The 11,420-nt window shown below is 37.9% G+C and overlaps 1 protein-coding gene across 9 annotated transcripts in view; it reads right to left on the reverse strand.

Annotated features, from left to right (window-relative positions):
* Positions 1 to 418: 418 nt before the first annotated feature.
* Mier1 (MIER1 transcriptional regulator) overlaps positions 419 to 11,420 on the reverse strand; it is a 53,210-nt gene continuing 42,208 nt past the window's right edge. For all 9 annotated transcript variants that reach the window (XM_041652910.1, XM_041652909.1, XM_041652908.1 and 6 more), the window contains 3 exons: positions 8,903 to 9,030; positions 4,650 to 4,789; positions 419 to 3,823 (listed from right to left, as the gene is read on the reverse strand). In XM_041652910.1, the coding sequence (XP_041508844.1) occupies positions 3,495 to 3,823; positions 4,650 to 4,789; positions 8,903 to 9,030 (597 nt within the window). In that variant the 3' untranslated portion in view covers positions 419 to 3,494. The remainder of the gene's footprint in view (positions 3,824 to 4,649; positions 4,790 to 8,902; positions 9,031 to 11,420) is intronic.

An 11,420-nucleotide genomic window follows, 5' to 3' on the forward strand; every position in this document is an offset into this window, starting at 1 on the left:
GGAGAATAGAAGACAGAAATATACCCCCTTCCCAGGTATAGTGGTACACATTTTAAGTTCCATCACTTGAGACAAAAGATCAAAGCCAGTTTGGGCTACGTGTCTAAGTGGCCTGGGCACATAGCCTTGATCCCAGTGCTTGGGAGGCAGAGGCAGGCAGATCTCCAAGGACAGCAGCCATGGCTATATAACAGACCCTCATTCCAAAACAAAAACAGACCCTGTCTATAAAAAAAAGTTTAAAGAAGAGGCAGAAAATAATCATCCAATGTCAGGTAAGTCAAAGCAGAAAGCACTGAGCATGGGCGTGGAGGCAACCGGGGTGGTGCACATCTGCACTGTGAGTACCCAGAGAGACTAAAAGCCGAAATTAAGACACAATGAAACTCAACAAAACATCTACATCACATCATACAAGTATGCTTACAAAAATACTTTAATGAGCATATCAGAATGGCAGAAGGAAATGGGAGAAGGGACATATTTTACAGTGCAAAATTATTATGCAGAAATTTAAAAACATCTAATTCATAATTTTAAATGCCTACTTAAATATTACTTCAAATGCATTTTAAAGCTCAACAGATTTTGCTGAACTGAGTTACAGATTCTGAACCTTATTGAGAATACATCGTAAAATATTATATATTCCAAATAAAAACGACAGTGCTTTGCTAGGACCTCAATAACTACCATCACAGACTTTTCCTTTTGAGAGTGTGTCAGCCTGGCCTCAAACTCACTAAGTAGTTGAGGATGGCCTTGAACATCTGAATTCTTTTGCCTCCACCTCCCAAGTGCTGGGGTTACAGGCATTCACCACCACACCCAGCTTATATGGTACTGGGGCTGGAACCCAAGGCTTCATGCATGCTGGTGCAAGCATTCAACCAACTGAGCGACACCCCCTGCCCATAATGAAGGCTTTTCTCATCTTAACTAAGAGCCCAAGAGTTATGAAATATACTAAATCTTAAGCAAATCAGATTCATGATATTGTCAAGATGTTTACATAGTGCAATGACTTCTCAAGTTACAGTGGCTGCATTGACAAACGAAGGGTGAAATCCCTGTAGAAACACAGAACACAATAAAGTATTTGGGAAAAGCTGAGCATCACATATTAGTGGAATGTCTTTCATTATGTATACTTTAAAAAGAAAAGGAAGATTTATTAACATTTATATATCTGGCACATTTGCCATGCCTGAGAATTTCCTTAAAATGTTCCTGTAACAAGTTTCAACAACTCCACAAACTTGCATACCAGATGATCTTTAAAAACCTAGACATGACACCTCCAATATTGCAATGATTGAGAAGCACATCACTGTTCTTTTAAAACATTCCTATAGACCATCTGTGACAAAGAGCTAGGATGGCTTGGACTCATTTAATAAAATCTGCTTTAGAAATAGATTTCTATTTTCTGGGTGTGGTGGGAAACACCTCCGATCTCAATATGGGGGCTGAGGTAGGAGGATTGTAAGTTCCAGGTCACCCTGAGCTACACACTGAGACTATGTCTTAAAAAAGGGGAGAAAGGAGAGAGAGAGAGAGAGAGAGAGAGAGAGAGAGAGAGGGAGAAGGAGGGACAGAGGGAGGGGAAAAGAGAGAGAGAGAAATGGGTGGGTGGGGGTGGGCACGGAGACAGGGGCCATGGCTGTCTGCTAAAGCTACTTGACCTACTGCCATTCTGGATAAATTATTTTTTTCAGTAAAACAAACAAAAAATCCTCATGATTCTCAGCACTTCCATCAGAAACTGATTTATTGGGATATTTATGTAAAAACAGCAAATGCATATTAAATGATGTGTTGTCAAAGTGGCTTCCAATACTGACTGGGGGAAAGAAAAGGTTGTTCCCACTGGTGACGGGAAGCAGTCTGAACAAATATAAGAACACTCTGGGGGATGAGGCCTGGACGGTCATTCTCAGTGCAAACCTTTACCCAAGCTGCATCAGACAACTGAGTCGGTAAAAGGACCACAGATCTGTCTTTAAAAGCATTGGCTCTTGAATTGATGGTTGGGAACAAACTGAAGCAGCATTTGGAGATGTGTCTGTGTGACAAAAGGTAGCTAATAATCCTTTACTTAAAAAAAAAAAAAGACAAAAAACAGTTTAGAGATAGATTGGTTTATCAGCTGTATAAAACTACATTTCATAAGAATTTTATACTAAGAATAAAATGGCACCCATCCTTACAAGGTTAGTGCACACAGATAATCCCTTTAAAAGAAAAATCACACAGAACAACCATTATTTTGTATCTGTTTCATTTTGGAAAAACAGTATCAAATCTGACAAAACTGGTTGTAACTGGAAAGGTCTGAAAATTCTTAAAGCCATTATCTTCTCATAAAAATCAATATTGCTACTTGTCAACAGCTGTAGCCAGAAGTGACAATCTCATCAGCGGACCTTTCCTTTCTGCTGACGTCATGAAAACAGTGGGCAGTGCTACAGTGCCTGAGAGTAACTGCACAGATTCTATTCAGCACGGAGCATTTGTGCACTGAAGCTGACAGTCAGTCTTTGTTTTCCTTAAAAATAATCTTAAAAATTATAGTAAATGCAAACAAACTTGCAATCTGAGTATCATGCTTAACTTCAGAAGTCCCAAATTATTTGTCCATAGTAGAAGTTTGAAAAAAAATATGTTCATAATTCTTTATGAATGCTTTTACCACCTGGATAAGAAACATGACTTGTTAACTACACACACTTAAAAATTCATTAGAAAAATCTTAGCAAAATAAAATGAAAGCTGACAGACTCAGAATATCAGTTCCTCTCATAAAAGTTTACCAACTGTACAAGTTAAGAAAATTATACAAGCTTTTTGTATTAAGAAAGGACAGCTCAGTCAAGACATATGTACTGTAAAAATCTTTCAAAGGCTACAAAGAATCTGGAAAAATACAGAATGTATTTCTTAAGCCCAGATAAGAATATGGAAAGACATCATTGATGTCAACAATTTTACAAATACAAACCTGACTTGGTTTATTTTTAAACTTCTACATATAAAAATCATGCTAGCATAACCTTCAGGATTCATGAGGGTTTCCTTAGTTCAATTTGTATGGAGAGAAAAATGTCTGTTGTAAAGACATTTCTAGATAGTCAAAATATTGGTGTTGAGCAGAAACACAAACTTGATTTTTTTCCCCGCTATTCTTCCTCATCAAAAAAAAAAGAAAAAATTAACTTTTAGTCAAATTTATGATTAGTATCTCAAGTGAGAAGGTACAGGTTAAGTCTTTGGGTCATTCAAAGTTACCAATGTTTTATATCCTTAAAGGTGAAGTGAAAGAACTTGCAAAAGGTGGAATTATGAATCCTATTTCTTGAAGTTAGGACTCAATTCAAATGTCAAGATTTAACCAACTGCTTCAAGGAAATCAGCTTTCTAAAGGTCACCCACCAACCCTGAAAATTGTAGTCACACCAGAATTTACTGCAAAGAAAGTATCAAAGGCCTAGGACTTAGTCGTTTGTGTTTTCGTGTTCCTCAAATTTTCCATGCAAAACTGCTTCTTGGAAAAACTCAGATGAACCCGGACTTTCCTTCCCATTGCTGTTTATCCGTCGCCTTTTGGCAGGTCTCTCATTTTTTTCATCAAAATCATTTTCATTTCTTGCAGTCATATGGGCAAGTTTTGGGTCAGTGGTCAGGTTATCTGCTTCATAACCATTAGTGTCCATATCTGTATGAAGTGGTTTCTTATTTCCACCTGTTGGTCCATTAGCATGTAAGCCTTCAACTTTCACTTCTTCTTTGTTTAGTATTTCACCTGGTCCATTAGATGACACACCTACATCCGGACAGAAAGATCAACTCATCAACTCGTCTAAAATAGCTGCTACAAGAGTGTCTTCACCAAGGAACAAAGAAGGCATCAGATGTTAACAGACTCATGGTGAAGTGTGGCTTTACTGTTTACCAGCGGATGCCAACCAAGTCTTCACAGGCTACACCTTAGTCAAGTCTATGTTATACAGCTGATGTGAAGTTGAACTAAACAGATTTTAAGGACAAAGACCAGAATCTGATGTATATTAAAAGCATAACAGGGCTGGAGAGATGGCTCAGTAGTCAAGAATGCTTGATATGATTAGAGTTCATTCTGGGTTCAGTTCCCAGAATCCACATGGAGGTTCACAACCACCTATAACTCTATCTCAGGAGATCTAACACCCTCTCCCAGCGTCCTCAGGTTTCAAACACATGGTACACAGATATATATGCATACAAAGCAAACATACACTAAAATGAAAAAAATATGTTATTACCTACTTTTTGTTTTGAAATAGCTCATGTTACAAGTTCCCAAACTACCTGAAAAGTAAGTGTTCCTGATAAAAGTACCTGAGTTTGTCTAAAAGTTAAAGCACTACTTACACCTAGGCATTATCCCATTCAGGTAAGAAGATGCTGCTGAACATAAATTTATTGAAAGCAATGGTCCCTGTGTAGATGGCTTCATGAATTTCAGTTTATGACGTCACTAATAACTCTTTCCAATTACCCTATAGTGTATGTTTGATGTATGTGTGCTGATGTTTCACACTGTTTATACTTGCAGCCTTTAGAGTTTATAGCAAATTCCCTTGACCTAAATATACTTCTTAGTTGCTTACCATTCTGATTACTATTGCTGACAGTGCCATCTTCTTTCTCCGACTGGCTGTTACTACTATTGGAGGCAGTAGGGGGAGGAGATGGTGCTCGGCTAGAAGCAGCACTTTCACTTTCATCCAGAAGACGATCCATGTAATCCCTTAAGATTAAGTTAAATAACACAACAATTATTTCCTTAAATAAAATGGTGATGATTCAAATTAGCTGAAGTTAAATGTACATTCCACTGTTAACACATGTTCTGACGGTCACTTACTCTCATGACAATGCCTTACTACTGTACCAGGATCCAAACAATGACTGTGGAAGCTCTTTCCCTATGAATTTGTAGGGAGGTGTTGAAGGTGCTAAGCTAAGGAAATGTAAAGTCCATGGCAAGCTTTAAGACTTTCTTTTTTGGTTTAAGGCTTTCAAATGAGCAGAGACAGGCTCAACATGGCTTAACTAAAGCTGGAGTGCATGTAAGCAAAGAGGTGAGGATGATGTCATCAGGGGTACAAAGTGATTGCTGAACTGGTTTCTAAATGGTTTTCAGATTCTTAAAGACAACCCCTGAAGGTGCAACTGAAACCTAACATAAAGGATGATCCATGTCAGCCGCTGTATAGCTCAGCTTTCTGCCAGATTTGTACCATAATGGGTTGAGCCCTGGACATATTTGCTGGTATCAGCATCTTGCTATAGATAGGCTTATTTACAACTTTATTAATACTTCCTGAACTATAGTTGAGGATCTTGACATTGACACTGGGCTGAGGTTAGATGATCTGGGCTAAATACTTGTTTGAGGGTAGTTATTTTATAATGAAATGCAGATAAATCCCAGGTTATTGTATTAAGCATAAAACTGGCAGACTGTGTGTGGTCTGTGGGTTGGCTGCTGTTTCTGTAAAGTCCAACTGAAACATGATCATACACCTGTAATTGCAGGACTGGGCAGCAGAGATGCTGGATCCCTGCAGATCACTACCAAGTCAGACAGTCATGGTAAGTATTAAGTTCCAAGAAAAGACCCTGCCCTAAAAAAAACTTGGGTACTTCCTCAAGAACAAAACCTGAGGTTGTCCTCTGTTGCAAACACAAAACAAGTATGTATCACAGAAACATACTGTGACCAGACAACAATCAACGTAACATTCTTGACATTACAAATGTAATGGCTTTTAGAATCTTATTGTTCTATGCTCTACACTGTCATTAGGAAACAACTGAAAAGCCAACCTGAAGCATACTAGAATAGAAACAGGGAAGATGACTACAAAAGGGACTTCAGAGGCTACAGCAAAAGAATAGACACTGCAGGAGAAGGGATTATTAGAAACAGAGTTTAGTGGGAATGAACACTGGAGGATGTTAAAAAGCCATTCAAAAGAAAGCTAAATGAAAAGACATCAAATTCAAAAACCTGAATATGGCAATGATACTATGAAAAATAATAACCACCATATTTATTTTATATTAATGAAATCCGAAAACCTTAGAAAGGAAGTCAGGTAGACAAATCAGAAAATTGCTGGAGTGATTCAGGTTAACTGGATTTTTAAGTACTATTCAGAATAGCAATATCTCCTATTTGAATGTGGCTCTCAATCCCTCCAGGTGGTAACTAGGGTCCCCGTAGTGGAGCTCTCAGAGGCTGTGGGCAGGAAGGGGAACAATGGAAAGTAACAAAACAGGAAACATAAGGCCTCTTAAATGATGCACTTAGTCTAACGTGTACCTAAAGACAAGGCAGAAGAAAATTCAGTGTTTAAGGCAGTGGTTCTCAACCTGTGGGCTACAACCCCTGGGGGGTGTTGAACAACCCTTTCATAAATAAGGATTGTCTTAAGACCACTGGAAAACACGGATATTTACATAACGATTCCTAACAGTAGCAAAGTTACAGTTATGAAGTAGCAATGAAAATATTTTTATGGTTGTGATCACCACAACATGAGGAACTATATTAAAAGGTCCCAGCATTAGGAAGGTTGAGAAACCACTGCTTTAAGGAAATACATATGTTTTATACAACCACTTAAGATAGAACCATTAGTAGAAAATGCAAGGAGGTCAGAAATATTTCTCACTGTTCTTTTCAATTTTTATCATTCATTTTGAAAGATAGTGTCTTGCTATGCAGCCTCAGCTGGCCTGAAACTGCACAGCAGACTAGATTCAAACTCATGGATAGCCTTCCATCTTAGCTTCCTGAATGCTGAGATTACAGGTGAGAGATACTACACCCAGCTGGTCACTGCTTTTTATAGAAGGTATAATACCCCTGTAAAGAAAATGCTTTTTTTTTTTTTAAAGAAAAAAAGAATGAAAAATTAGGCAGACAGGCAGACAAAGTTCAAAGAAGCACAAAGGAATAAAAAGTAAATCCCAGCTGGGCGGTGGTGGCGCATGCCTTTAATCCCAGCACTCGGGAGGCAGAGGCAGGCAGATCTCTGTGAATTAGAGGCCAGCCTGGTCTACAAGAGTTAGTTCCAGGACAGGCTCCAAAAGCTACAGAGAAACCCTGTTTCAAAAAATCAAAAAAAAAAAAAAAGTAAATCCCACAAAACTATGGTAATGGTCCCAAGGGGAAAACATTTGTGGCTTCATTCAATTCTGACATGGGACTGGTATAACTCATACCAAGGCTCCAAAGCTACAGAGAAACCCTGTCTTGAAAAATCAAAAAAAAGAAAATACAAAGTGTGGGTTATATTAACTATGACTTGTCCACCTACAGAAAACTTAACCTTAGGAGAAATTAAGATATTAAACACCTTCAAAAACTATAAGGGACTAATTGAGAACCATCGCTGCCTACCCTACTGCACTGGACATCACAGGGCCAACAAAAGCCTCATCTCAGTCCTCTGCTAAGGCTTTCTGAAAAAGAAAACTGGATGAGCAAGAGTCTGACCTAGCACAGCAAGTGTTGTGTATTCTTATGCTGATAATGATATCTTCATCATACCTAAACATTGTTTCTGAAATGAAATGGTACCACTGAATAATCCAGAAAAAAATAGTAAATTTGGTAAGGGGTTTAACTTATAAGCAATGATAATTTTTAATTACAAAGTTTGCAATGCTCCTTTATATGAAATTCCATTCTAATGATCACCATTTCTGAGTAAGTGGAGAACAGGAGGTGTAAGGAGTTTACTGTCTTGAGACAAAGGTGGATCATCCTCATTGACTCCCTTGCTCAGGAGTAGTGTTGGAGATGAACCCAGGGCCTTCACTCAGCAAGCACTCTAACACTCAGCTCTAAGCCCAGCTCTCCCTTAAACATTTTTAGCTATTTTGCTTTGGGTTTTAGAATGCCTGGTCTGAGGAAGTACTCAGGAAAGACATCTACCTACAAATGACCGTAACAAAGAAACACTATGGCCTAGGAGTTTAAAAATATAATCAGACACACGCAACAAGTACATCTTTGTAAAGCAGCTGAAGACACCTTTACTAGTGCACCTGACCTCATCACCTCAGCTTGAATGCAGCTAACAGAATTTCATGTGTCAGGACTGTATTTAGGCAGGTAAGACACATCATGCATAGTGTGAGTAGAGCTACCACAATGTCTCATCAGAGCACTAGAGTTGTATTGTTAGTGTTCCGCATGACTTCTATAATATGTCATATTAAATTCAGGACAACTAGGAAAAGTTATGATTAACAAACAAGAGGATACAATTTAACCTGGCAATATTTCAGTGCCCTTCCTCCACTCTTAAGAACATCTACATTTAAATCTTGTTTTACTTCCAAAGATCAAAACAGATTACACAAGGGAAAATTTAATTTTCCTTCATTTTTAATGACCCTCTACTGGTTATACAGCCCAACAGTTTTCACAAGTTTGTCTTGGTGCTACTTTTACTGTTTTCAAAGGTTAAACCAAATCAGTTGTGGCCATGGTGCACACATAACAATCAAGCACTTGGAGGCTGACAAAATTGCTAAGAATGAGGCCAGCCGGAAACACAGAGCAAGATTTTGCCTCAAAGAAAAATGATTAAAATTAAATGTAATATTAACACACTGTCCTTTTCCATTTTCAGAATACCTAATGAAAATCCACACTCTAAACCTTGGTTTAATGCTTGCTGTCTTGACATATATAGTGGCTTACAGTTTTAATAAGTTAACAAAGTCTGCAGGTCTTACATATCAAGAGACAATGTATGGAAAGGAACTGAAACTATATTCTGAAGAACTAGAAAATTCAAAAACCTTTTAAGAAAAATCCAAGAAAGTTTAGAAAACTCACGTCACACCAGGATGAAGATTGTATTTCTTTTTTCCAAACCTTGTTTGCTGAGCAAAGAAATCATAGCGCTCAGACTTTTTCCACATGTAATAGAATGCTACACATTCACCAACTGATCTTGTTCGCACCTGCAAGAAACAAACACTTGTTTTTTAGAATAGTCTCCTTAACAGGGCCTCTTCAAGAAAAACTTCTCAAGTCTATACTGGATAGTTTTACATCAACTTGACACAAGCTACAGCCACTGGAAAGAGGGACTCAACTAAGAAAACGCCTCCATCAGACTAGCCTACTGACCAGTCTGTGGGATATTTTCTTGACTGATATAAATGGTGCTAACCCTGGGCAGGTGGTTCTGAGTTATCTAAGAAAGCAAACTGGGCAAGCCATGAAGAATAAGACAGCAAGCAGTGTTCCTTCACGGGTGCTGCTGTAGTTCCTGCCTTGACTTCCTCAGCGACAATGAGGTAAAAAACTATTCTTTCTAAATCCACTGAGAAAAATAACACAACAATAACTATATGACATTCATCATTCTGCTTTTTTAGTTCAAGGATACCACCTTTCTAATATTTTACAATAAAACAAGCATTTCTCTAATGCAAATAGGAGTGACAATTAGGTTAAAATGAATCCAAAGAACAAATACTTTTTACTCATAGACTAGCGAATATAAATTTAAATTTTTTAATAAATAATTTACCACAATGAAGCATGAAATCAGATCTGAATCTTGTAGAAAAATCAATTCAAAATGTCAAAGGCCTTAATGTAAAATCTGAACCTCTGAAACTGCCAGAGGTTAAACAAAAACAAAACCCCGGCAACTTCTGAATGTATAGGTGCAGGTGAAGACCTTCTATAAAGGGCTCTACCAAGATAAGAAACAAATCTAAGAATTGAAAAAGGGGACTGCTTGAAACTAAAAGCTCTGCACTGCAAATGAAACTATCAGCAGAGTAAAGAAAGCACTTGCAAAATGAGAGAAAATTTTTGCAGTGGATTAATTATATAGATTATATAATGAACTCTAAAGTGGCCAATAAATACCAAATACTCAGTACTGTACCAGATTTGAAAATATAAGGTCCAGCTCATCACATTCATGAAAAGTAATGTTCATGAGTTTTTATATTTATGCTGAGACTTTATTGTAATCTCCCCACAATGGTACTCCATTTTTTCCTTATTATGTAAAATGGTAGGTTACTATTTAAAATCCTATGAGAATTCTGTTGTTAAAAAAAAAAAAAAAAACACCAGGTGTGGTGGCACATACCTCAATTCTAGCACTTGGGAATCAGAGGCAGGCCGATCTGGGAGTTTGACGTCAGCCTGGTCCTAGTAAGTTCCAATACTGAATTTGGAAAAATTGAAATGAAATTTATACTCTGGCAATGCTAAAGTATGCATGGGCAGCCCGTATATGGCAGTTCTGTTGAACTTGTCCATATTGGGTTTCATGGTCCAACCTGATGATGACAACTGACCAGGTTTCTTCCTCAAGAGAGCACCAAATCTCATTACAGATGGTTGTAAGTCACCATGTGGTTGCTGGTGAATTGAACTCAGGACCTTTGGAAAAACAGGCAATGCTCTTAACTGCTGAGCCATCTCTCCAGCCCAAGACAGTCAGAGCTAAACAGTGCGACTCTATGTCAAAACAATCAAAACAAAAACCCAAAGGTTGACAATATGTCTCAGGTAAAGGTACTTGCTGAGGACACGAACCACTACACAAAATTATCCTCTGACTACTGCATGTGCACTGTGCACTCACATGCCCCCTCCCACACTCATGAATAAGTATAATAAAAAAAAAACCTTGAAAAGAATTAAATGATCAAGTCTGAAAGTTATTATTTAGTTCTTCAGGATATATACTGTATGAATGATATTTATAGGACAGCAAACCATCATCTAAGGCTATTGTGATAGATACCTCTGAAAAACATCATTTAAGAATATGATTTAAGATCATTTAGGACTTAGGTAACCATAAAAAATATTTAAGATTTAAGGCAGTAAGATGGTTCAGCAGGCTAAGGTGCTTGCCTGACAGAGTTCAATCCCAATGCACCATGGGGGAGCGTGACAGAGACTGACTCTAGAAGGGAAAGGAGACCGGCTCCAGAGCTGCCCTTTGACATGCACACTACAGCACATTCATACATATCATCATTATTTTCACTGTAAATTGGATGTTAAGAATATTTTAAGATTTAAAAAAACTTTAAAGAGGTATTTACAATGGATAGCTGCAGGGAGGCAAAATGTTTTCTTCAATGGAGTGACAGGTTCTATTAACCACACTCAGAGGAAGGCCCCACAATCGGTAGCAGTCAGCTAAGACAAACTGAGACTCCATTGGTGCTGTGTTTTCACCGCTGGGATGTGTGCGCATGTACTTAAAAAGAGGGCAAGAACATAAAATTGGTTGGATAGGATTTGGGAAGACTTAGAGGAGGGGACAGAATTATGATAAAAATATATTGTATAAAATTCTCAAAGAATGAAT

This window comes from Microtus oregoni, unplaced genomic scaffold (assembly GCF_018167655.1).
Source record: "Microtus oregoni isolate MIOR12 unplaced genomic scaffold, Mior012 000005F_ref0000423, whole genome shotgun sequence".
In the NCBI taxonomy this organism is placed as follows: Eukaryota; Metazoa; Chordata; class Mammalia; order Rodentia; family Cricetidae; genus Microtus; species Microtus oregoni.